Source organism: Pezoporus occidentalis, unplaced genomic scaffold (genome assembly GCF_034315485.1).
Source record: "Pezoporus occidentalis ecotype Australia unplaced genomic scaffold, CSIRO_AGI_Poc_V1 ctg45, whole genome shotgun sequence".
Lineage (NCBI taxonomy): Eukaryota > Metazoa > Chordata > Aves > Psittaciformes > Psittacidae > Pezoporus > Pezoporus occidentalis.
The window spans coordinates 7,786,598-7,813,165 of NW_026915780.1; the positions used below are offsets into that span (position 1 = coordinate 7,786,598).

General features: G+C 39.8%; 1 protein-coding gene across 6 annotated transcripts in view; it reads left to right on the forward strand.

The window, feature by feature from the left end:
• SHTN1 (shootin 1) overlaps positions 1-26,568 on the forward strand; it is a 65,636-nt gene that overhangs the window by 3,510 nt on the left and 35,558 nt on the right. For 5 of the 6 annotated variants that reach the window (XR_009967893.1, XM_062635350.1, XM_062635348.1 and 2 more), the window contains exons 2-8: positions 5,931-5,983; positions 13,094-13,154; positions 17,698-17,792; positions 19,914-20,082; positions 22,600-22,697; positions 23,663-23,744; positions 25,145-25,239. Coding sequence is in view for 5 of the 6 variants with exons in the window: in XM_062635350.1 (XP_062491334.1) it covers positions 5,931-5,983; positions 13,094-13,154; positions 17,698-17,792; positions 19,914-20,082; positions 22,600-22,697; positions 23,663-23,744; positions 25,145-25,239 (653 nt within the window). In the remaining variant the exon portion in view is untranslated. Of the gene's footprint in view, positions 1-5,930; positions 5,984-11,378; positions 11,571-13,093; positions 13,155-17,697; positions 17,793-19,913; positions 20,083-22,599; positions 22,698-23,662; positions 23,745-25,144; positions 25,240-26,568 lie in introns of those variants that run through there. The other variant, XM_062635352.1, reaches the window with a different exon arrangement.

The following is a 26,568-nucleotide window of genomic DNA, read 5'->3' on the forward strand; positions in this document are numbered from 1 at the left end:
GATCACCTGCCTGGAAAGTTGCCTTGTTTGTCTTTGGTTTAATTGGCAGTGCTGGTACTTTGCCTTTAAAGACAGAGTCATCTTCTGCTGTGGTCACTTCTTTGTTCAGTTGAAAACAGGAGTCAGCAACCAGAATGTGTGGAGCTACAAACTAAGTAAAATTCCTTCAGCTGCCACTGTCATAGTGACATTTCTGGTCACTTTGCTAAATTGCAATGATTAACAGCTACTGTTAAATACACATATACTGAACATGTTTGTATTGCCTGGCTTTTCTTGATGAGTTTTAAAGGTCTTATCTTGCTCTGTGTTTGTTGGCTGGATTTCAAGTGTGATGATATCCAGTCTCTAGTCTTGTGGCTCTATTTGATCTCTTAATAAAAAATATGTCAGAACCTTTGAATAAGGGAACACCATGTATCTTCTAAGGAACAGACTGCCAATCTGACAGCAATATCTCAGAGTAGTACTTTTAAAGTATATGCTATTGACAAGCTCGTAATGTGGTTTGACAAATACGTTCTTTGTGGCAGATGGGTAACTTTTTATAGCCAGAGGAATTTCTCTGTTTAGGGGAGGGTATCTTGCTGGCTGCTATATCCTCTTCTGAGATCATCAGCTCTATAGATTATTTCTTTTTCCCTATGTGCTTGTGTGTGTTGGTGTTCATACACAGCAGTCACCATTCCCCAACAGAACCCATTCTGCTTCAATGTTTACTTCATTTATTACAGTTTAAAAGTGTTTCCCATTTCACTTTCTCGTATTGAACTGTATGTGTTTTTCAGGACCTTGTGAAAACCAGCCTTTGGGTGTGAGCTTGGTGGCTGGGCTTTATCAGGCAGTGGTGTGTTTAATTTCCCTGTCCAGTTTGCAGGAAGCTGCAAGGCTGCAGGATGCAAATTTGGGGTCTCATTAAAGCATTTATTTGTATATATTTTTACAGATTTGAATAAAATCAAAGCATGTGGGAACTGACTCGCAGTATTTGTACTCACTGCTTACCTTTGTATACTTACACCTATGTTTTTTTTATTTTTTTATTTTTCAAGTATATTCTTTTTCAGGTATATTTTTCAAGAGCTGTTTGGTAACAGAGTCTTGTAGATATCAGCTGGTGCAACTGATACAGGACCTGGTTTGGCCATGTAAGCTTTAGGCCTAATAAAAGGATCATATATTCTGACTCAAGATTTGGAGTTATTGTGAGGTGATGGATATAATGCCATCGTACACGTTCACCTTTATACAAGCCCATAAGTGCTCATTCTTTAACTCCATCTCTTTTTCGTGGAGGCCCAGGGGATAATGTGCTTGTAGGGAGACCACTGCTAATTGAGAGAGGGTTTGTACAACAGCCCTGGCCTGCCTCTTCTTCTTCCAAGTACTCTGGGATGGGGAGTGTGGTGGCAGCACTCCCAATAAAGCTTTTGGTTCAGTGTTGCTGTCAGGGGTAATTCTCTCTCTAATGACACATCCAAACCTGCAAAAAGTTTACTTCTAAAGCAAAAAATGACTCCATTAGGATAGCTTGGTTCATCTGAAGCAAAGGACTTCTTGCACTCTAAGCTCTTTTCTTGTCTGTACCAGCAAAGACATGTCTGGTCCATAGTCAAGAAGAATAAATAGTGGGATGACACTTGCTTCCTTTGACAGCTCTACTTATATTTTGATTAAATAAGTAGGTTTGGAACGCTGAAGTGGCATTACTTGTTGCTTTGGCATGGAAGGGCTCTGGGTCTACTCTGAGGCCACCCTAGTTTAAATATAAGTGCTAAAGTTCACGAATGTAGCATTTTTAAGGTGGTTTTGTTTTTTCTTTTAATCTCTATTTTTTGGTATTCAGCTTTAGAAAGGGGATTGATGAATTATTTAATAAAAAGACTAGGAAGACTCTCACCACATCACTGTGTAAATGAAAGTGTCTTTTTGGTTATTCACTATGAATTATAGTCATATTCTTATGACCTTGTTTCACTAATAAGTGCTCTTTTTTAGCCATAATAAGTATCTAATATATAAAACATCATATTCAGATAACACATATTTTCTGTTAGCAAATCCAGGTTCAGGAGACACAGGTTCACAATTAAAAATCAAAAGACTAAGTTATAATTAAAGAGCTTCTGTACACAAAGGTCCCTGCTTAATTTAATACAGATCAAGAGCGTTGATAGATGTTGACAGGACAGTCCCTTCTGGCCAGATGAGCTGTGGAGTGAGTAGTTGGTGAGTATGTTACGAAGGAGCACTCTGTGTTCACTCAGCGTTGGCTTTTCCATAGTTTGAGTATTTTGCATTAAGATCAGGGATTATGTTTTGGGTGCATTAAGGGTGTTTGGTTAGCCCAAAATAATCTGTTCTTGTCTCTTTTTTTCCCAGTTTTTTTTCTCTCCTTAGTCTTGAGATGAAGGCATAGTGTTGTCCTCATACTCCATGAAGTTAACCTGAGGCAGAGAAATGGGATTTGTGTCCTAATAAATTGTTTATGTAATACTGCTGTATATCAGGAATAATTTTACTAAGGATAAACTTAAGTTGGGGTCAGACAGAAACAGTATCTCAAGAGGCCTCTTACACATATTTATTACATTTCATCAGGATTCACTGGAGGCTGATGAGTACAGTGTAGGTGGTTTACTATCAATATATGCTACATTATTGATTCTTTGAAAAAATTATGGGTAGTTCTGGAATTTCAGGAGCACCTTTAATAAAGCATCTTGTTTGTTTTATTCATCACTCATTTACCCCACTGGGAAACCTCTCGGAGAAGGTTTGGGAAAGTCTTTCTACAACAGGATTTATTGCTTGTCAATCTATAAATGAGGCATAGTGATGCTTCTTAATATACCAAAGAGTGTTTTAAAGCTAATAATCAACATGAGATTTGGAACATGTGACGTGTTGCCTAGTGCTGCCGGTATTAATTGTTGTAGAGTAGTTTTAGAGCACAGAAATCATTGTCACCTTCATGCCATTTACGCTTCAGTGAAGGTTATGTAGACTCTTGACTCTTTTTGTGGATGGCCTCAGACCTTTGCTGTACACAGTTACTTGAAAAACTTTGTGCGAAAGCATCCCAATGAGCCCCGCAGCATTAAGAAAAGGAAAAACATCCACCAACTTGCATCTTCTGCCTTTGCAGAGAATCTGATACAGAGCAGAATGTGTGTGGTCATTTAGAAATCTTACTTGTTTCCAGGCCTGATAAAACCCGCAGTTTCTTTGTTAGATGTACTGTTTAATAAATCCATACCTGAAAATATGAATGATGGATTTTTATGGGCTCGTCATCTAGAGGTTGCCATCCACAAAGTACATTCTTATTTTAAGATATCAGGTCCTTACTGTTCATTAGCTGTATTCAAGGATGACCTAATAGTTTTGCATTAATGGTATGGTAAAAAGGCTCTGAAGAAAGTTGCTGTGTGAGTGCAGCATAAAATAGCTGGTGATTTGGTGTTTGCTCCATAAGGAGCCATGCACAGTAAAATGGGAAGGGCTGCCCTGAGCAGGGAGTTTAATCCCAGTCTTGCGCAGGTGCGCCCTTACACAACATGCCAGCAATTCCCAGTAAGTTCTTATCCTTGTTTTTCAGTAGCTTGTTCTTGTATCCATGCCTCAAGGGCTGGTGATTCAGAGTTCTCAGTTCTCTGGGCATGTGAGGAGAGCTGTCAAGGGTGGGGCAAACCTATATTTACATTTTTTGGTCATTTATAAAGTACTGAGTAACAAGTATGAGTTTGCCTTAAAGGCGAGCAAACACCACCAGTTTTCAAGTATGAAGAAGCTTGAGTATATCTGTTTCCTTTCCTTTTTTCCCTTTTTTCTTCATCTGGATGCTAGAAGTCTTTTCACTTGTTTTCCTAAAGGAAACAGGGAAATGGCTTAGAAGTGGAACAGTGATGAAGAGGCATAGATAGAGCTTTTGAGTTCTTGAGTAGGAAATGCTGTTTCACTTAAGGTGCTCTTTATTAGAGTAACTGCATCAGCATGGTTTCTTTGCTGTTTATCTACCTGTGGGGTTTTTTTTTCCTGCTTCTTCAGTATGGGAGATAGCAGGGGTCTTGGTGGCACAGTAAAGGGATGGATGGGAGACATTAGTTATAGTGGTGTGAGGATGCAGGGCACATTTTAAAGAAGCTGGTTTTGTTCATTCTCACTCTATAGATCCACCTTTTCAGTTGGATGAGCAGGAGGAAGGAGTTTTCCCACATGTTGAAATGATCAGATTTTATGCGAGTTTGCATGTGGACTGCAACTTTGTTTTCAGTAGGTCTGTTTAGTGTTTTTAATTTGAGGGCCCTGGGTTGCTGATCACAGCTGAGCTGAGATTCTGGCTAAGAGATTTCTAGCATTCCTTCATTTTGCTTTCTAGTTAATACAGTTAGCAGAGTCTTGCCATTTCCCTGTTGCTGGTCCAGGCACACAAGGAGCAGTAGCATTTTGAGTTAGTAGCCCAGGAGCTAATACTGCTGTCTCTATCCCATCTTTCATGTACCTCAGTCACGCATCTCTAAACTGAAATGATCTTGGAGAAAAGAGGATAACATGAGGTTTTTACATCTAAGGTAATTCTGCTGCTGAGAGTAACAGGCATGCTGAAGGCAAATAGAACAGTGGTGCTGTGGACCTAGCTTCTAGTAGCAAGTTGAGTTAGTTTTATTTCAGTGGGTTTTGAAATGCTGGGGAGGAGGGAGAAAAGGGACGTAACAGCAGTGCAAAGTACAACTTCATTTGTAAGAGCTGCTCACTGGAAAAAGTTTAATTATCTAAAGCTAGGAGGAGCTAGCAGTTTTTCAGGTGGCTAATCTACCACTCTACATGTTAATGCCTTCAGATGAAGGGTAAGACATGTTAAGTTTAGGATGAAACTCCAACATCTCTGCTGTCACTAGCTGAAAACTATATATTCATACCCTCTATCTGGTTTTAATGAAGTTGGCTTGAAATAAAACCTGAATGCTAGTATAGCTTTTCTCAGGTACAAGGGAAAATCTGAGGAGATACAAAAGGGCTGGAGTAAGATGCATAGTGATGTGAGCAGCCCTCTCATTCTTGCAGTATAAATCTTGAAGACTGAACAGTGCTCTTTCGTGTCAAGGTTGGTTTCTCTAAGGTTTGGTAGTGTTTTCAGCTTCTGTGTAGTGACAATAAAATGTCTATGGTCTCAAAGACCAAACAGCCCACATGGGATGCACTTGAAAGAATAGAATTGGGAAGTTGTGGCAATAATGGCACATCCTTAAGGTAGTAAAATAAAAGGTTTAAGAAAGACACATGAAAATATGCAGTAAAGTGGAAGTTGAATTGGTAGCTGCTAGATTGTTCTGCATATTATTACTGGTTGAAACAATGGACCTCCAGTATCCTGGAGGTTGATCCCTTCCCTGCTGATCCCTGCGGCTCAGTTCTTGTGTGATCTTGGATAAATCATTCGATCCTTTCATGTCTACACTGTGGAGTTTAAAGAAAAAAACCTCTCCTAGGACTCTCGTGGGAAGGAAATGTTAATAAATGAAGGTACTCAGCTGGTCTGGATGTACATGTGTATCAGTATTGCATTAACCGTGCTTTCTATCATTGATCTGTAAGCTGAGCCAGTGTGGCTTTAAAATGGTGACTGCAAGCCAGTACATTCACCTTGTAATTTTTGAACTCTATCAATAAGATTGTTTAACTCTCCATTGATCAGAAATTGATTGTTTGAGGAGCCACCATCTTACTCAGACACTTTCCAATTACTTCAATTCTAGAAGTACATCCAGTTCATCCGTAGACTATTAATGAAGTTTATGACCCATGTTATGTAAGAAGTCTGTGTAGATAGCCAGAAGAGCTTTACAATAAATGAAATGGAGAGCTAATTTAACCAAAGGAGGTGCTGCAGCATTAACTTTATTCTTTTTCTTTTTTCCCCTACATAGCTATTGGCGAATATGAAGAGCTTAGAGCAGAAAATAAGAAAACGAAAGAAGAGGTTTGTATCTCCTGATTCTTATTTATAATATTAAAATACTAAATATCAGAATACCCTATCGGCTATGGCAGGTTGTTGTCTGCTTTTGTGAGCTCAGCTCATTATTTACAAGTAGTATCAGTTGTACTTATATGTATTAAGGAGCAATGAGTACAGCTTCCAGCAGCTATTTTATCTGTTTTACTCCAGAAAAGTTGAGATTGATTGATGCTATAGCCAGTTTGCCTATGGTTACAGTGTGGGCACAGACTAAAAGTGTTTAGATATTCTTAGGAAAACTTGTTTCTCTTGGATCTGAAAATTGTTTATTACAACTTGATTTGCACAGTCAGACTTCCTGAAAAGAAAATAAACCAATTCTGCTTACCCAATCCTGAAAATTCAGAATGTGGGAATATGGTTTCTGAAGGTATTTGAAGTCTCCAACCCAGTTTTTAATAGCAGAGCAAAATGTCTTTACTTGCAGGATGGTACTGCAGTGTAAAATGGATTCTCAGCATCCTTCTGTGAAATTTGGTGCCTGTACAACTTGAAAAGAAGCTTTAAATGTATGGGCTGAACTTCACACATTACTACAAGCCTATTATTTCAGTGTTTAGAGATACTGGAGTAAGAAGTAATGACCAGTTTCTAGATTGTTCCTTGTAATTACAATGAACTGTCTTTATAGGAGTAAAATTAAGCACATTAAGTATCTTTTTTCATTCAGGACTCTTTTTTCATTCACTATGCCTGCTTTCTGCGAGGAAGCCAACAGGAACAGAGCGCTCAGATTTGATGGCAGTGTTACATTGCATAAATCCACGTCAATGTGCAAAAGGTTTTTAGCAGATACCTGCCAAAAGAAACTGAGGCCACTAAAAGCCTCTTATCAATTCTAGTGAAGAAGGCAGAGAAGTTGGTGCTGCACTGTACTGTAAACAAAAAATACTCCTTTCACCAGTATTACTGAGCTGAAGATGTAAGAAATGTTAGTTTTCAGATCCCTGTTAGCTGCCAAAGCATGTAGGTTATTTTAGCTTTTTATGAAGTCATTTCTTAAGGCTCACTTTTAGTCCAGTTGTTATAAATGTTGCAACTCAAGGCACTGGGAAGATCTTGTCCTTAACTACTGTATCATTCTTGAAGAAAACTTGAAGCTTATTTTCATGTTATGCTTCAGCAGTGATTATGTCTAATTCCATTGAGCTCAGCATATTGTGCTTCACTCCCTCCTCCCCACTGGCCTCCTCATCTTTTTTACTATGCTTGTTGCTGCATTTCTGTTCTGCTGTCCTACACCAGAGCCTTAGATATCCTGGGAAATACATCCTCTATTTTTGCAGTTAGGAAGACTGTGGCAATTCATGTCGGGGTGCTCAGAAGGAAAGGAGAATGAAACTGAGTTAGACCAAGAGCCCATCTAGCCCAGTATCCCGTCTCTGACAGCAACAGAGAGGGAGTAGTGTAAAAGCCTGTATAACACCTCCAGAGAGTACTCTTCTAATCTCCAAAACACTTGCAGCTTGGGGACTTCCTCAGCTGTATGTGGTTTCAGCATGTTCCTCCCTCCATAGCTCTCTTCCTTAAATTTGTCCTGTCCCCCTAAGCCTGTGCTGATGGCTGATTTCAGTCATGTGTGAGGAGTTTCACACCAGGCCTGTCCACTGCCCTTCGTTGTTCCTTGCTTGTCTCTCTCACAAGACTTCTTTCCTATAAGTGCATCTCTCTAGCCACTCCTTGTGTTTCTTTTGAAGGTTGGTATGATGGTTTTCAGAATACTTGCATAACAAGTGAAAATCCTACACTTCTGAGCACATGGGGATTACATCCATAAATAAGCACGTGCTCAGGATTGGAGGATTTTCGGTTCTTACGCAAGTGTTCTCCATCCAGGAAACTCCATCCTGCAAATTGGGGTGCTTGTGTAAGCAGTCCTGCTTAGTTGTTTAAGCGCTTGGGCTCAAGTGGCTCTGTGTGAGGCCCTGAGTGTATTTCTTCCACAAAATCTACTGATACAGAGTTCTTGGTTTTATTTGCTTACAGTGCCAATACTGGAAGAAACTATGCCTTGTGTTATTGCAAGGTTGGGTAATCCTGAAAGCTCATTAATGTCTTTAACTTTATATCTTAGTTTATGCTTTGCAGGATCAAAGCTGATATTGGAGGAAATATAGCAGAGGTTATCTTTGCCTGTGGGTCTGGGAAGTTGTGGGTGCATTCAGTTCCAGTTTCTGCCACTGTTTGTCAGTATGAGTGTATACAGATGGCTCCCTCTCTATCAATTGTGGTCCCATAATTGCATTGATAGGAGGAAGACAAGTGAAACTACTTTTCAGCAAAGGACTTTGAGGGTATTTGTGGCAGTAACACACAGGAGTTAGACAGGGGTCTCTATCTGTGTGCTTTTGACACGCTCGATGGAGTTTTTTTCTAAGTCACCACTACACTTGTATGGCTCTGAAAGATGAGCTTTGCCATGGAGAAATGATCTTAGTTTACATTAGAAACATGTGACTTGGTGTATAATGGGCAGCTAACTTAAAATGTGTCCTGAGTCTCCAGTTTGCATGGCAGGTTCTTCAATTCAAGGCATCCAAAGCAGGGGGCTTTGAGCAATATGGTCTAGTGAAGGTGTCCCTGCCCATGACAGGGGGTTGGAACTGGAGGATCTTTAAGGTCCCTTCCAACCCAAACCATTCTATGTAAAATTGACTTTTATGTAGGTTACTTTGTTCAAAGGCCTGCTACCTAAAAAGCTTTAAGGCATGAAAATTCAGGAGCAGAATATAAGATCTTTGATCCATAGTGTCTCTCCCTCATTGCCTTCCTAAACTGCCATTTGGTGGGGTCTCTGACAGGCATTTTTTTAATTAATATTTTTAAATCCTTTGAAAACCCAGAGCAAAAATGATATTATCAGATTACTTCTCTTAGGTCATCCTTTTAATTGAAATAACAGACTAAACACACATGCTAGTCCCCCCAAAACAGATAACTAACGTTCAGTTGCAAACAAATGTAGATCACTTAATATGCAGTTCTGACGTATTCAGAGACAGATCATGAATAAATATTTGACTACTTGCTAATCAGACAGAAATGACTCTGAACACTGGTTTTGACAGTGTTTTGTCATGCTGCCAGTAGGGAAAAGAAAAAAGGAAGGCGAGACAGCTATCCAAAACAGTAGGTGTAATACTGTATCTCTGATACATCATTCACGGTGTTTGCTCTGTTAAAGCAAATGTATAGAGTGGATTATATGTTTTGTCACCAAATGGGAATGGGGAAGGGATTCTGCCTTGATGACATGCTTATTCCTCTGTAAGTAGAGTATAGCAAACGTCAGATGACACTTGTGAGCACTGTACCAAACTCATAATTTTACAACAAGCATTAAATCTGCATAAATTTCACAGTCTGTAAATGGGAAAGAATGCATTTTGTGTTGCTTAGCAATGGCTTGATTGGCTATATGGCTACTACGTGAACTTCTTGCATCTTAATATCTGGACTGAACAATCTCCTCCTTGTTTTTGCCCTTTGAAGGTCTTTTACTCGAAGTGAGTAGGAGCTTATGTGCAGAACAGTCGGTAATAAAGAAGCCTGTTAGAAAAGAATAGATAAGAAGTTCCCTGAAGTTAGTGGCAAGGAGGTGATGTATCCGCAGGCTTCCAGCAGGTTGTGTGCACCAACTTCACAACTGTCCTGGTATTGTGCTAGCTCCCAGTACAGGCCAAGTTCATGCACTGCTGTTTGCCTCACTGTATATGCAGCATTTGGTTTGAATGCCAGTGACATGTACATGATAGACTTGTAGGCAGCATACCAGTTCTCTGTGCTAGAAATGAAAGTGTTGCCTTGTGTACCTAGAAGGCAAAAATCTGAAACTGAGTGGGATCAGCAAAGCTCCTCAACTTGCTCCTGCAGAGATGAGGAATTCAATGGAATTATTCACAAAATGAATTTTGGCAACTGAATTGTTAGTTTGCTTCTGAAAAGACAGATGCAATGTTTTTTTATTGCTAGAAAATTATCATTGACTCCTATGGCTAGTTCAGGACTGGAATGGGAAAATTGTCTTATCACCTTTTATTTTTTATTGGGATAATGGTGCGATAAATATTAGGTTAAAAATATAGTAAGTAAAATGATACAAATGCTCATTTTCCTCTGCTGAGCAGCTGAAACTCTTAACAAAATAAAGTTTAAAATGGAAAACATATTGACAATTCAGGAGCTATCAACTTTTTTATTATTATACTTTTTATTTGAGGGTGCTTTGGAGTATGGAGCCATCTGTTAATACTGACAAGGGGAGACGTAGTAAATACGTGAAAGCTCTTTCTCCTCAACAGTTGCAAGTGCTTGAATGGGAAACATGAACAGTAGATTTTATAGCAATGTTACGCTATTCATCTTCTAATATTTATGATTAGTGATATTTTTTGTTAATTAACAATCCTAATGTGTATGCATTAAACTGCCTTTTTGAAAAGTGAGGTGGTTGTGAATTTTTGAGAGCAGATCTCTCTCCTAAGCTTTGGTCTTCTAATTTTCCTGTTTTAAAGGTAAGGTCAGTTTATTTTAAGGGATAGCAATAGTTTTTTATGATGAAACATAATAGGAATATTTTGTTTGCTAAACTTTCAAGTTTGAAACAGTAACAAGTAGTTAAAGACAATCTCAACTTTAATTCTTAGGAAAATTGGAGCTAAACTAGTTTTTTTTGGTAGGACTTGCAGCAGCTCTGCTTGCACAGGTTTGATTGCAAGACAAAAAGCAAAGTGCTTCCCATTGATCGTTTCAGCAAGGGCAACAATCTCCCGCTCTCCTTTTCTTCCTGCTCTTTCATTCTGAAGCACAGTAGCAGAGAAAGGAAAATATTGAGGAAGCTGCAACTGGGAGCAGGAATTGCTCTGCAGAGACCAAAACTCACGGACCCTGATTGTGCAGAGAAACATGCGTCGCTATCGGGAGAATAGTCAGCTTGCTGTGGTCCAGATGGAGCTCTCTCTGCAAACAGCACTCAAGGTGAAGTGGAATAGGTCACTGAACTTCCCTTTTTGCTGCACCGGGAAAGCTGTTATGCCTTACAGCGTGTTGCTGGAGGATTTCAAAAGGAGTTTTTCCTATCATTGGGATAGGGAGTGTACAGCATCCTCTACATCAAGGTTTCCATCAGTAGGGAAGCGTCTTGTTGACTTCCACAGGCAATAGATCAGATCCTTAAAGAGCCCAATCTTCCTGTTTTTTAAACTGAGCATTAAAAATCTCTTTCTTCCTTAATGCGCAGTGGGCTGAAAGCTTGCAGAAAAATCCGTGGGTGAAGTATGCCAGTGTGGTTACAGTGTCTCTTTTGTAGAGTACAAAGAGGCAGCAGCTCACAGTCATCCCCCTTCTGCAGCCGGGCTGTGTTCTACAGGAACAATCAGCAATACTTTCTGTGTCTTTGATGCCTGTTTTAGACTGCACTTTTGCCAGTAAGGTAACGCTGAGGAAACTGAGAGGGACGACAGCAAGGTTTGTGCACAGATTTTCCTTCCCCACCTCTCCTGTGTAGGATTCTCTAAACAGCTCCTTTGTTAACGGGGCCAGATGAACGGTGAGTCCTTGTCCAGTGCCGCTTGCTTAGTACGTCTTGCTGCTTCTTAGCACTTCATGTTGCTTCTGCAGCTCTGCCTTGTTTCACAGACCTTTACAGGAGCTGGTGACTAACCTGTGTCCCCATCTCAGCTGCTGCCCTCACCTTATCACCCCAGTGCCAAGAGAAGATTTGCTCACTTCTAATTTTATAATTGTTCATCTGATACCATTATGGAAAAGAGAGATTGCTTGTTGAGTGCAGGCAGCTCCTTTTGCTCCCACAGAGAGCCAGCAGCAGCAGCAGCTTCCAAAGCCTGCATGGAGGCTGCCCCTGAAGCAACATCAGTGGCATCCTCTGCTTGCCCAGGAGCAGATCCTTCTTTGGGTCTCATCCAAGCTCCTCTGGAGCTGATTGAAGGGCTGTCTCTTGAATTTGGCTGCCTTTGAATCAGGTTCTTCCCCTTCTTGTTACTTAACAGCAGGCTCCTTTCCCGGCTAACTGAAAGTGGGTTCTCATGTGGAAAAACTGAAAATCAAGCAAAATTGGTTCAGTTGGGTTTTTTTTTCCAGTTCTGTTCCAGTGACCAGTGTCCTTGTTCTTGCAGTTACACCGTAAAGAGCTCAGTCACACAGATCTCTTCCAAAACTTAACTCATGGTCTTACATTGATTTATTGCTGTGAGCATAGGCAGCCGCATGTGAGGAAGGATGTCTGCTATGCTGTGTGTGTAAGATACATTGTGTGCCAGTCATACTTCCCCCTGGGTCATGTGTTTTTCACAGTGTGCTTAATCACTGACTGTGGCTCTTGGGAACTTTACTTATTTCTTTGTGAGTTCTGTCATTGGCTTATGGAAGTGGTTTTCTTAGAGAAGTCTGTTTAATGTCTGTTTTATTCTTTCTTGTTGGGAAAACTTTCGATCTCAAGATCAGCGATTGCAGTCCTGTGTAGTATTAGTATTAACCCCCAAAGTAATAAAGCTGGGGTGACAGGAAATCCTTAGAGCATGAAGGTGGCTGTTCTCCCTTCTTCAAGGAGGAACCTTGGCTCATGAGATTGGGAAGCTGAACAGCATGTCCCTGTTTATTGGCTTTGAGGTTTTCTTTGCACTTGGTAGGTATAGAAATGTAAGCCTCTCTTCCAAGTCTAGTTGCATTAATGAAACCAGACTTAAAGCATATTCTTGACATGCAGTTTTGCATGTTAAGAAAGTATTGCTTTTACTGTTGTGTGGAACATGGATGAGTGTTTGTATCAGTTTGGATAATGTGGTTCTAAAAGATTTCCAGAGTAGCTCTGAATTGGAGCCTAAAATCAAGTGCAACTTGCCTGTTTCATTAGGAAATACTCTTGGTAATGAATTTTTTATGCATTGTTTCCATTGATTCTACATGACTGAGAGCAAGAAGAAACAATGCTTTGATAAGCTTCTGTCCGTTACTGTGCCAGCAGTTGATCTTTGCTTCTTTTGCATGTTGTGACTGACTGCTAATGAAATAACTGGGATCAGTGTTCCATTTCAATTTTCTCTTCTTCTGCAGTGTGACAAAATCAAGCAAGAACGAGATGAAGCTGTCAAAAAACTGGAGGAGTTTCAGAAAAGTAAGCTGATCATGTTAGTGGGGTTATTTTGGTATAGAGAGTACTCTATAACAGTGTTAAGAAGGCTGAGATTCAGGTCCATGTGCTGTTTCTCCTTCAAAGCCTTGTGTTAAGGAGCTAATCCAGTGAAACTTCAACTATTGTCAGGTGAACTGCTGTCCCAGCATTTATATGCTCTGATACAGGGAGCCACGTAGCCATTCTTGGGCTGCAGAGTGGAGAAAATACAGCTACAAATGCATCTCTGTCTCACCTGGATTCTGCAAGTGACATGTTTGGATGGAGTGGGATTTGACCCATTGCTGAGATTGCTAATAATAATAATAATAATGGTATTTTTTTTCATGAACGAGTTCATCCAAAATACCAGTAAAGGTATTAAGGATGAACTGCTGTCTCTTGATAGTTTTTAGTGCAAGTTATGTCTTGTCTGGGCTGTAAGAATTTCAATATTCAGTTTTACAGTTTTATAGTAATGGTTCTGTTGAAACCGTATGGTGTCTGGAAGCAACAAAGCACATCTAATGGGAGTGGAAGTATCCTAGTGGAATAGGTCCTTACAAGAGACAGTCACAATGGGATTGTGGTCTGTGATGTCTGGTTTATGCCAGTACCATGAACTGCACCATGAAGCATCAGAAATGTGGATGAAGTTAATGCAGAGAAGGAAATCACATGGTCTGTATTTTTGTGTGACTGTGTTTAATAGAGGAATTTGCTCGCTTCTGTTTTATAATTGTTCATTTGATACAATTATGGAAAAGGATCTAAGATCAACAGGAATCATCTGTGATCTTGGATAACTGTTCTGTGAGGCAAGAATGTTCTCCAAGAAGTCTAATTCCTCTGAAAAAAACTGCAGCCTGTTTTGTTTTTGTTATGATAGGAGAAATACAGGAGTGTGGCAGAAAATGTCAAGTAGTTAAGACTTAAAATTTGAAGTTATATTTGATGTTGTAAAATTTTATAGGTTTCTTTTATCTTCCTTTCACATTTTTTAAAGGACATACCTTGTAAACATAGTGATAAAATGCCAGGAATATTAGGATTTTAAGGCAATAATAGAGCCCATTATTTAAACGACAATATAAAAGGCAATTATATTGATGAAGAGCTACATTGGCTTTGTGTCTGTGAATAAACTTGGCCTGTACTCAGCTTCTATTTGTTCTCCTGGCATAAACACATATTGTGTGTGATTCCAGTTTAATGGGGCCCCGTTTGTATGCCAAGCAGCTGCATTTTAGGCCCTATTGCGTGATTTCATAGCTCTCTGAAAATTGGTTCTATTGAGCACAAGAGATAGAAGGTGGTGGTGGGGGGGAAAGCTTCAACACACAATCATTTCTTTTCAATTGGAGCCAGCAAGGTTGATGACAACATGACCATTGTGTTATAATGATAAGACCACTAAGGATCTGTACCTCTCATCAAGGCTTTCACACAACAGCAGATACAATTTAATTCACTGCTCTGTCAGCAGTGCTGATACCATTATGCCGTCTGTCTCCACAGTTATAATCACTGTCCTCCGAGAAATGCAGTTGAAATGATCTTGAGCAGTCAAAGAAACTCTCAATTAAGGCTGCCACTTCCAATGTGTCAGATTGTGTCTTATGCACTTGGTACAATTTTCACTTCCAATCCTGTTTATTTACAATGTCTACCAGTAATTACGCTTAACATGTCATTTAGTGAGGGTGCCCCTGCCAAGGAGATTGTTGGGTGCTGCAGTACCATTGAGTGGGAGTTTCTCGCAGTCAATGCCATCAGCGGCTTTTAGTCCCTGATGGGATGCAGTAGTAATGTTGATAATGCAAGTATCGTGCTCATCAAGTCATAATTAGATGCCACTCAAATGTGCCACTTGTAATAACAGTGTTGATTCATGTTTTCTCGGTGACTGCAACTACTAATTAGTTAAGTGGTTTTTGGTTGGCCTGCATTTGCTGCGCAGTATTATTACCCCTGAAAAAAACTGTCAAGGTTAGAGATGTTTCAGGCCACTTAGTGCTGCTTTATGAATATTAATATTGACATAATAAGAACTTTGGACAGACTTAGGAAATAATATATTTTTTTGTATTTAATTTGGAAAGTTCCCCCCCCCCCCCCCCCGAGCTAATCATAATTGCAGGTTAATTAAGTTTAAATGAAGCAAGAGTAATCCCTAGTTCTGCCATGTGAGCCCAATCCTGGTTTCCTAACTTTAGCTTTGCTTGAGGCCATTAGATTCCTGTCTGTAAAATGGGAACAGCTCCGTATCTCCATTGCTTCCTCATCCTGCTTGAAGCATTTCGTTGCTCCAAATTCCCAGAGATAGGTACAATAAACCCAAAAGAGGTATGGACACATGCTAACCTGAAGCTCTTCCTTAATTCAGTTTAATGTAGCAGCTGGTACTGTGTGCTTGGAACAGGTATTTTCTGCAGCATGAGAAAAGGTGGAAATAAGAACACAACCGAAGAGTTGTGGTTGCTCTGCTGTTAGAAGACCTCATGTGAATGTATTGTTGGGACCAAGGTTTCCCAGGACTCTGCCCTGCTTTATTTTGACTGCTTTTATTTTGTAGAACTTACTTCTTGCATGCAGCTACTGATTTAATAGCAAACGCCAATATATTGCTGGTTTCCCATGTTGCTAACAAAAATGTTAGTTAATATTGGCTAAGTATCTGTAAAGCTGCATAAATAACCCTTGTTAACAGCCTGCTTTTTTCTTCTTGAAGTTGTGTTTTGTAGTCATTTAGATGAGGTCTGGATATCAGAGGACTTGAGTATCTCTCTTCAGTGTTTAGGCAGAAGTCTTGGAAGAGGGCAGGGGGGATATTCTACCCAGTGGTATGAATTCACTAGGTTTTAAAGCTTATCTTCCTGAAAATGAAAGATGATAGGAAAAGTCTTCCATATTTACCCTACATTCTTCCAGCCTTGTTCCTGCTCCAAAGTATTGTTCAGCTGCAAATAGTCTTTTCTGAACATCAAAATACACCGGGCTGAGAAGGAATCTGCACCATGAAATAACTTGCAGAATTAGGGACCTGGCTGGGCTTAGCATGGATCAGGGTGCCAGGAACAACGAAGGAGTTGCATCAATGAGTGAGGTGCTAGCCTGGGAAGTGAGAACTACTGTTGGGTTTTCTGTTTTGCTCTAATTTCCCTGTGCAACCTGAAGCTTGTCACTTAGAAGACTTTTCACTAGTAAAGTACCTGTGTACTGCTGGAAGTTGAGGGGAACTGCAAGCCAAAACCTATCTGTGCTTTTACATTTCCTGTTAACTCTCACTGGTATGCTATGTTACAAAATCAGATCTGTTTCAGAACTTTTTGATCACTTTTAATAATATTGTGTATCTTCGACATAGTGGTGGGTACCCACTGCAGTAATAGGGATCCTGTAAGTGCAAAGGACAGATGTGCTCTCTTGCTCTTCCATCTGTGTATCAAATGTAGTACCACAGTTGGTTGGGTGACGGAACACTGGAACAGGCTGCCCAGGGAGGTTGTGGAGTCGCCTTCCCTGGAGACATTCAAAACCCGCCTGGACACATTCCTGTGTAACATTATCTACGTGTTCCTGCTCCGGCAGGGGGATTGGACTAGATGATCTTTCGAGGTCCCTTCCAATCTCTACCATACTGTGATACCACAGCTGTGTATTTCAGGTGCAGTGCTGATTTTAGGGCATGCTCAAGCACAGAGAGGCTTCAAATAAGAAACAGTTCAGACAGTACAGCCATATGGTAATATAGAACTTGGGTTGTCCAGATGAAGTTGTCAGCAGTCAGGCAGTGTAAGCAGTGTTGAGTTTCCATTGGGATTGCATCCTTTAGGGTCTGTCTCAGCTGCTGCAGGTAGGTTCGAAGCTGATGGGGCAGAAGGCAGAGATGAAGGAATTGTGCTGTGGTAATGATTTAACCGTTGGAGCACACCCTATAGGAGGCTCTGTGAATATCGAGGCTGCAGTCTTTCTCCATTTCCTAGTAAACTTTCCGCAGGCCTGTGCTATGTGGTGTCCGTCCTGCAGCTCTTCTGCTACAGTGTGTTTAGGAAGTGTGATGATACATAAACACTGTATAAACCCAAAGACTAGAAGGTGGGAGTAATCTCTGTAACACACCTGAGTTCATCTTGCTGTTCTGGTCTTCTTTGACAACCATACCAAACTTTGAAGAGAGTTATAGTGGCAATCCTCAGGGACAGTCCTAATGATCTCACTCTGAGTCCTCAAGTGTTAATAATGGTCATGAATGACAATGGTCAAGGAGGCTCCTGCTGCCCTTCTACTTCCGTAAGTTTATGCTCAGTTCTCCAGTTCCACCCCTAGTGCTGCAGACATGGCTAGAAATAATTCCTTAAAGCAATGAACCATATATTCAGTGTTCAAAATTGTTCCCATCCATGGAGATTATCTAAGTATGTACTTCCCTGTATTTGCAATTCTTACATAGAAAGTTAACAGAAAATGATGGAGTATTTCTGATCATGGGATGCATGTGTCAAAGGCTGGAAAATTCCGACTAATTCCTAAACTCTTCCCCTAGTTTCTCACATGGTTATTGAGGAAGTAAACTGTATTCAGAACCATCTTGAAATTGAGAAGACGTGCCGTGAAAGTGCTGAGGCTTTGGCTTCTAAGGTGAGAAGAATTATGGTGATTCTGTTTCATCTCATTTCTTTACTAACTTGAGATTGTATACATGTGCCATATATATTTTTGTATAATCTTTCAGATCTCTGAGATGGTTTTGAAGTGGCAAAACCCATAAGTGAGATGTAAAATCCAATTCCTACCTTTACACAAACCAAAACATACCTGTTTTCATTTGCTTTCTATTTTGGAACAATAAGTCAGGGACCAGCATCTTGATATCTAGTTTTTATATGCATTTAGGTTAAATGGAAAGCAAGTTTTAGAACTGTCCTGTGTGAGATATAAAACCATAATGAGCATTTCAATGTCTAAATCAAATGGAAAAAGTCAACCACTGCATTACATTTCAGGTGATTGTTTGTGAAAGCAAAGCGAGGGCAGGGGAAAGGTGACCTCCACTGCTCTGTTGATTGCGTCTAGTCTGATGAATTTAGCAAGTGTGTAATTTTCTATATTCCGTCTCATCAGAAGTGCATTATTATTAAAGAATGTTTTTATCTCTCTTATATATTTTTGGTTGTGTAAAATGCGTCTGAGCCACTTCATCAGAAAATGGATTACAGCAATTTTGAACCAAATTTCATTAGCAATGCTGACTGCTTTTTTTTTTTTCCCTTCTTTCCCCCCCCCTCCCCATCCCCTGCCCAAAGTACGTCTTTAGAAATGGTAAAAATCACACCAGCAAGAAATCACTTTAATTTAGATGCATTAGCAATGTACTTTGTGGAGGTATTTACTTAATTGTTTGCATAATGACACTATATTAGAATTCATAAGATAGACAATCAGCATATAAGTAAGAAAATGAACATATTTATGCAACTTTTGTTCTTCTCTGCACTTTTCCTGTAATGCACATATGGGGCAGCTCAAAGACTAGGTTTACTCTATGGGGCTGCTTTGCCAAAGCTCATGTGTTTGTTGCTGTGAGCTGACTAAACCATGTAACGTTCCTCACATCACTCTTCCCATTTCCTCAGTTTCATGCATTGGGAATGAGCTGAAGAAGTTCTCAAGGAAAGCTCTTGTAGTTGGGGGGCTGAGGAACAGGGGGGATCAAAGGTAGCAGTGTCAGGCTAACTACAGTGTGTTTGATTTGAAGGTAAATATTGAGCTTCTAAGGTGCATATTGACTTTGACATGTTGTATGCCATTAGCAGAAAATTGAGTCTCATTCTTAGACCTGAATACAGGGATTGCTTGGGTGGTGGGTGGGCAGTCACCCCAATGTATGCCTCAGCACCCCTGAGACTGTGCAGAACTTGTCAAGAGCTGCTGGCATGGGGTGTCTGTTTGCAGGACAGTGAAAGAAATTGAGAGAGTGAAACATTTGCAGCAATCCCTCTTGTTCAGTTCTTTCTGGCACCTTAACCAAGATGGAGATGTCTTAAGAGCCTCTTCTGTATCATCCATGTGTTGAAGCATCCAGCCCAGTATGGTTTCTGACTTGTGCTTTGACCCATAAAGAATTGGATTATGATGTGGCATCTTGCATATGTTGACTCTACAGTAATAATTCCTGAGAATTGAAAATAATTCAGAAGAATTTTGAGGTAATTCTATTATGACTGGAATTAATGGTAGTTGTGGTGTTTGTAGTCTATGAGCAAAATAAAGGCATAGGAGGAGGTCAGAGTTTTTATTTGACCAATTGCTATAGGTGGCAAAACCAGACAAGCTTTCAGGAGCACAAGCCCTTCTTGTGGCCATTCAGCTGGGGCTCCTGTGGTGCTGGTACATGCTGGAGCTGAAGCAGCTATCACAAAAAATGTATAGCAGTAAGTAAGCTTGATAGTTGATTTGATTTGTTTTGAATCTGCAGAAGTTATTTACTTAATCAGAAGTACCAGAGAGAAAAGAAGGGCATGGATGAAGCATCCTGTTGAATTCAAGCCTTCTCAGAGAAGAAAGTGAACAAGCTTTCCATCTTCAGACAATTTTAATTTTGAATGAAGCATTTAATCTACCGTTATTTTGTTGTGTTTTTGATAGATTTTTTTTTTTTTAATGACAGAGGAGAAAAAATAAAGCTGACTTTTTTTCCTTGCACAGCAGCTTAAAGACAGCCTAACTAGCTTCTTACTGTTTGTGCTTCTCAACTTCCAGCTGAACAAAGAAAATAAGACCTTGAAAAGAATTAGTATGCTTTATATGGCAAAACTGGGCCCAGATATTATCACTGAAGAGATTAACATTGATGAGGATGATTCATCCACAGATACAGAAGCTAACTCTGGATCATGCAATTCTGTGCACTGTCAGCAGCAAATAAAAGGTGAGTGTTGTTGCTGAGCCCATGCCACCACACAAGGCAAAAGTTGCCTAAAGAATGGCAGTATTGGCTTGGACCAGAGATCCTTCTGGCTTTGATTCGTGCTGCTGAGAGTGGCCATCAAAGGATTTCCAGGGGACTGTAAGAGCGTGGTAGGCTTGTAGTGATACTGTATACTGTATGTAGTGGGTATACAGCCTGAAAAGTAGGTTACAATACAATAGGAAAATGAGATTACAGCTGAGTTCAGTGTTACAGAGTTGGTAAAAGAAATATTTCCTCAGATCCTTAACAAAGTAAATGTTCAGCAGAAGGACAAGGTCACCTTGGTATTGCTTCAGCTGCAATGTCACTATTGCAAAGCTTATAATGTAGGAGTCTCCACTTCTGTTTCCATTATGTACTTTCATATGCAGGAACTGCATATTCTAGAGCTGTTACAAAACAAGCAGCTTAAAAAGGAGCTTTGTACTGGGTGTACATGGAAATACATTGATAAGAAAAATCTGTGCTTTATAAAGAAATTTCTGGTTCTTTTTTGAAAGGCAAATCATATTTCTATAACCCCAAATCTGCCTTTTTCATCTAACTCTGTAATGAATCTAACACGATTCTGTGTGTTACTACATCACAGTATCCAAAAAAGGGGAATGTCCACGTTTGGTGACAAATGGTTAATTTTTACTTTCACTTCTTTCTGCTAGTAAGTGACAATAGCAAATGATGTCTAACAGTGTTCTTGAACTTTCAGCCTGACCTTGTTAATTGTTTTCTGTTTGAATGCAGCAGCCTCAGTGAAGTGGTACAAAGTATCATTGAGGGAAAAAAAGGAATGTTGTAAAAATGCTTTAAAGAAATCCCACCTAAGAAATAAGATGTCATAGTACACTTGTATATTAAGCGTATTTCCATCCTGTAGATGAAGGAAAAGAGGCTGAGAAGGGTGTGATCCACACCGTACAACCCATCTGAGTCTGAAATAAGACTGGAGTTCCTCCTGTCTTTTATTGGAGAAGGATGTCAAGAATACATTTAAAGAGAGCAGAGACTCTGGCTGCAGATCAGAGGAGAGCATGGTTAGGAGGGTAGCAGGGTCAAACTGGAAAAATATTTGAGAAAGGCTCTGATGCACATGCTCTCTGTCTTGATGAAGAATTCATCAAAGAGCAGAATGTGACATGTTGGGGATCTTGGAAGTCTTTTAGCCTTCTCAGCATTCAACAAAATACTGCATGTTTCCTGGAATGATTCCTTCCCTCCCACCACTTTTCTTTAAGGATATACAAATAAGGTGGTGCAGTCTGAGGCTCTTCATGCTGTATGGATATGCTTCTTTTTCTAGATAATGAGGTTGATATGTGTATTGTAAGACCTGACTTAATCCAGTTACTATAAATGTCAGTGAGACTTTTTCCCCCTGTTAATTTCACTGGAAAGCACAAATCCATAGACCAGACAATTTGGTTTAAGAATCTTCTGGGAAAACAGGTCTTTCTATTTAAAGTGTATACCCCTGTAATCTGGAGGAAAATAAGTCTGAAGCTCCTGAATTGGGAGAAGGGGGCTGGGGTTGAATCCTTTTCAAGATGCGAGACCAAACAGAGTGACATCCAGTAGGTCATCATCATCTGCAATTGATTAGCAACGATTGTCTCAACTCATGGCTGCTGCTCAATGAACAGCAGTGCTATGAAATCCTGGAAGCAGGTGGGGAATCAGAGCACTTACTGGAAGCTACTATATATCAATACATTTATGTTTTTGTGGTGATTTTATGTTAACCTAAACCTTGATGTATTATGTATGCAAACTGATCTCCTGTTAAGAAGTGATTATAATCAAATGTTTTATTCCATTGTGAATTTAATTTATTTCATATTTTGATAATTAAGGAGCAAAAAATTCTGAGGGGAAAATTACAAGCATTAGCTCTTCATCAGTAAAGGTTCTATTCTGCCTCTGCTCACAGAATGTTGCAAAGACTATGAATTGGCAGCTGTTCAGGACAATTTCTTCAGTGAAAACCTCCCAAGTATTAACTGCCTGTTGTTTTGTTTATTTCCCTTGTGACAAGAACTCATGATCCAAAAAGAACTGAAGTGCATTAATTTGTTTTAAAGGATGCCTATTAAAAATTGCTTTCTGCTACCTCTGTACCAGAGTCTCTGAGATGTGCCAGTCTCCTGAGTAGGGCTGAGGGCACTCTGTGGTGGCAGGATTGCAGGATTGGCCCTGTTGTAGCAGGAAATAAATCATTCAGAATGCAAATAAAGACAGCAATACTGAACAGGGCAGCTTGCCTCAATAGCATAAATCTGAAACTGGAGCCCAGTTATAGGTCTGTTACTTGACACTTATGCAAAGTTCCTAAATTATTGAGGACATGCCTTGAATACAGCTGATGCTTTGTATGCAGTTAGGGTGTTTCATAGTTAATTCTACTTGCATTGCTATGACATCTCCTTTGTTGTTTTCTTCTAAGAGTAAGATATATCTTTCATTTCCTTCCCTAAACTGTAGAGCTGCGAGATCAAATCGTATCTGTTCATGAGGAAAAGAAGACCTTGGCCATTGAACTGGAAAACCTGAGGTGCAAACTTGTAGAAGTAATTGAAGAAGTATGTATTGTACCATGGAAGGCGAGATCACGTTAGCGTGTAGTCAGTACTTTTTGTATCTAATTTTGCTAAAAACACTCAGTTGTGAAGTTAATTGAATACTATCTAATCGCAAGTCCTGCCCGCCTTCCCATATGATGGACCACTTAAGGCATACACCTAGGAGGGGCTTTCTATGTCAAGAGTCCACTCTGCTGCAGTTGCTGGCTCGTGACTTCTCATCTGTTCTAACACCCATATTGTAACTCTCATCTCCTTTTCCTGACAGCCCCTCTCCCATGCAGCCTGCAGGTTTTTTTTTTCTTTTTCTGATTTTGTTAAACCTGTAGATGTGCAAGAAATACTTCTGGAGGATGTCCAGTTTAATCATTGGTGCTACTTCATTGAGCATATCCTTGAGTTTAGCCATCGGCAGTGCCCTGTCATGGTAATTAGACCAGCAAATTAGCTTTTTGAGCCAGCAGAGTTTCATTCCTGCTTGAAAACTGGATAAGCCATGTACTGATGCAAATCAGGGCTTAGTGCTTCTTCCTGTCTATGCAGCACTTGCATTCAGAAAGACACAGCTGATGGCTCTTGGACAATGAACAGAGCACAGGAAAAAATCCAAAACAGCAGCCTGACTATATTAAAACACAAACAGTCAAGGACAAGCTAGTAACTTTTCAACCAGGTGCTATGGTGCTTGATCCTGAAAGGTTCCAAAGATGTTGTATTTGCAGCTGTGAGTGGTATGTGCCGTATGAATGGGCCATAGGAGGATTAATTCATAACCCTTTTATGACATCTATTGTGAGGTCTGTGGGTTGGGGTAAAAATGCTTTCCATCCCACTGGAAACCCTAACAACAAGCCAAATCTAAGAAACAGAATTACATCAAGAAAAATACTGCTTGTACTATGTATGTGCCATATGCCTTATGCCACTAACTAAAATACCCTTTTTTGTTCTTTATACTTTTCTAGGTAAATAGAGTGAAAGACGAAAAGGCTGCTTTGACATCAGAAGTTAATAAGCAGCAAAAACTGTTGGAGAAATGTAACAGAGGTGTGTGGTCTCGGCAAGTTCTTTAACAGTTTGCTACATCCTTTGCAAAAGCTTCAGAGCTTTTATGTTGTAGCAAAGAGTAGGTTACACAACAGTGACTATGGTCCAGATCTGACACTTGGCCTCATTGGAACAGGCACTACATAAACACATGGACTGCATAAACACATGGATTATTCTGGGCTGTCTCTACTGCACGAAAATGTGACAGTGTAAATAGCTGGTTGTATGTGTGAATAGAAAAATACTTTGCCCTGTGGTGTAAGTGGCAAGCTAAGGCAGTCCTTCACAGAGATGGAGTTTGAATCTTCCATTTCCTGTTTTCCTGAATCATTACGTCAGCCTTTCTGTTTAGTTGGGAAACAGCTGAATATCTGAAGAATTGAGAGCAACTTCTTGTATGTTCAGAGGATGATGAGAAAAAGGCAAGAGTGCTAGGAATGAGATAAGTAGGATTTCCAAGTTACAAAAGGAAAGTGGGGACTTTCCTTTCCTGGAAAGAGATGAGAGAAAACCAAGGCAGGGCAAGTCTAAAAGCTCAGAAAAGGAAAGCTTTTTCATAATGAATGTTAGTGCTTCCAGATGAGAAATAGTTGACCCAAAAGAAGTTCAGAGATGAGAAAGACTTTAGTGCCTTGGATTACTGTGCCCTTTTCTCTTGATTCTTATTTAGCCTTATAAACTTAAAAACTGTTTGTTTAAAAGTCTCCTTGGCTGTTTCACGTTTTCCTGAAGTGGAAGACAATGGATCTGGCCAAGATACAGGAGGGCATATGCTGTAAGCTTCCATCCTGTATTCATTTCTTACTCTTCCATGTGTTTGCATTGCTTAAGCCTATGACTGGTAGTACTTGAATACCCTTAAAACACCAAGGCATGCCCCATGGTTAGCTTTAGCCACCAGTATGAGCATGGCTTTTGTGAACACAGATTAAATACAGGCAACACAAAATTGCACTGTTTTCTTCTTGAGGTGTCTTTAAACCTCTGTGAAGGGACACGTCTAGTCTCACTGAAACCAGGTGGGCAAATACAAGTGCCTCCAAAATAACAGCAATCTTTGATTCAGCAAGGCTCTCTTGATACTTTGGTCACTTAGAGCCAAAGAGGCAAAATGTGATCTGTGCTACATGATGCCTGTTACTGGAGATTTGGAGTCTGGGTGGGAGGAGTATTACTGTGTTCAGAAGAATAGTAATTGTGCATATATATGTAGTGAGGTTTACAGCAAACAGGATAGATATTGCAAAATGGACTATATATGGAAATGTAAAACTAGGTTACACCTTCATTCAAGAATTCATGCTACTAGGGAATAACAGGTTATCTGGGTAAATCAAGCAGTACTTTCTTCTTTTGATCCATTCTACTTCCGATCTCATTTTATTCTTGTGAAACAGTGTCTGTGCTGGCAGTAGAGGAATATGAAGAGCTCCATGTAAACTTTGAACTGGAAAAGAACCTGCGGAAGAAAGCAGAGTCATTTGCACAAGAGGTGAGTGGTCAAGAAAAAGAGATCTTGTGAAATTAAGACAACCGGGCAAAAACTTACCAGTCTAGGTGACTTGATTTCAGTTCCTAGATCTCATACAAAAGATGTCTTTGAGTGGCCACATACTACTTAATTAACATCTGTACTTCATCTGTAAAATGGGTTTATTGTTTAAACAGCATTTATAAAGCATTTCAGAATTGTCCCTGCAGCCTTACCTCTTTCCCCTTTTAAAGTGAATTTGTAACAGGCTTAGTTAGCCATGACATTTCAGTGTGTTGTATGTAGTTGTTTGATCTGGGAAGGATCAGCTGCCTTTGTAGTGATATTTGAAGTGCTGTGTTTTTCCTGAAAAATATGTGAATTCACAAAAAAAAGAGCTGCAAAATACAGTATTAGTTTAGGCCTGTGCAAGTTTGGCTACTATTTAACATAGGCCTTTCAAATGACCTATTGCAGGCACCATTCAAGCTGAACAAAAATTGTTTCCATAGTCTAGAAAAGGTATAAACTCCCAATGAGGAATATGAAGTTACTGGGGAGCATTATGGAATGGCTGGTGGTTGCTCTGCTGGCTTGAAACTGGCAATGTTTGCCTTACAAAACACAACAAACTCTTTCAATCTGTTTAATAGACTGAAGCCCCATAAAATCATGAGGTTTGTTTGGGGTTCTTTTTGGGGTAGAATGGGATGTGTGTGTGTGGGTGTTTTATTCTTTTCCTCGTGCTTTTTCTGTTTGCACTCTGGATATTGAGAGCTCTGCACTTGGATTATATTTTCAAGCTTTTCTATCCCAAACCATGCCTTGATATTTTCTTTAATAAAAGTTGGGTTTCCCAAGTAATCATTTTTCAGGTTGCTCAGGTTTAAAGCCGTTATATAGCAAAATGACATGAGTCATCAGTACTGGGATATTGTAAATAAACATCTGATATGAAGTGGATTTTACATTTTGAAGCTGTGTTGCCAGCGAGCAGGTATTTAGCCTTCAGGAGGTCAGCTTTGAGTAGAGCTCTTTTGCTTTTTGTTTTTGCTGCTGCTGTTTCTCTCTCAAAAACCCCTTAAAAATATGTTTGATAATTCCTGCACAGCTAACTGCATTGAGTCACTGATTGTAAACAAGGGCATATATACATTTTGAACCTGCATAGAAAACAGTGAAGAGGTTTTCTGTGTTCTGTTTGTGGGTATTTGAGTATTTTGGATACGAACAGAATCATATAGTAACAAAACAAAGTTTGAGATAAACTGGAAGTACATTTGAAAATCTGGAAGCTAAGGGTGAGGAAGCTGACAGATGTTCTTTGCATTTGCCCTCTGTCTCTGTGCT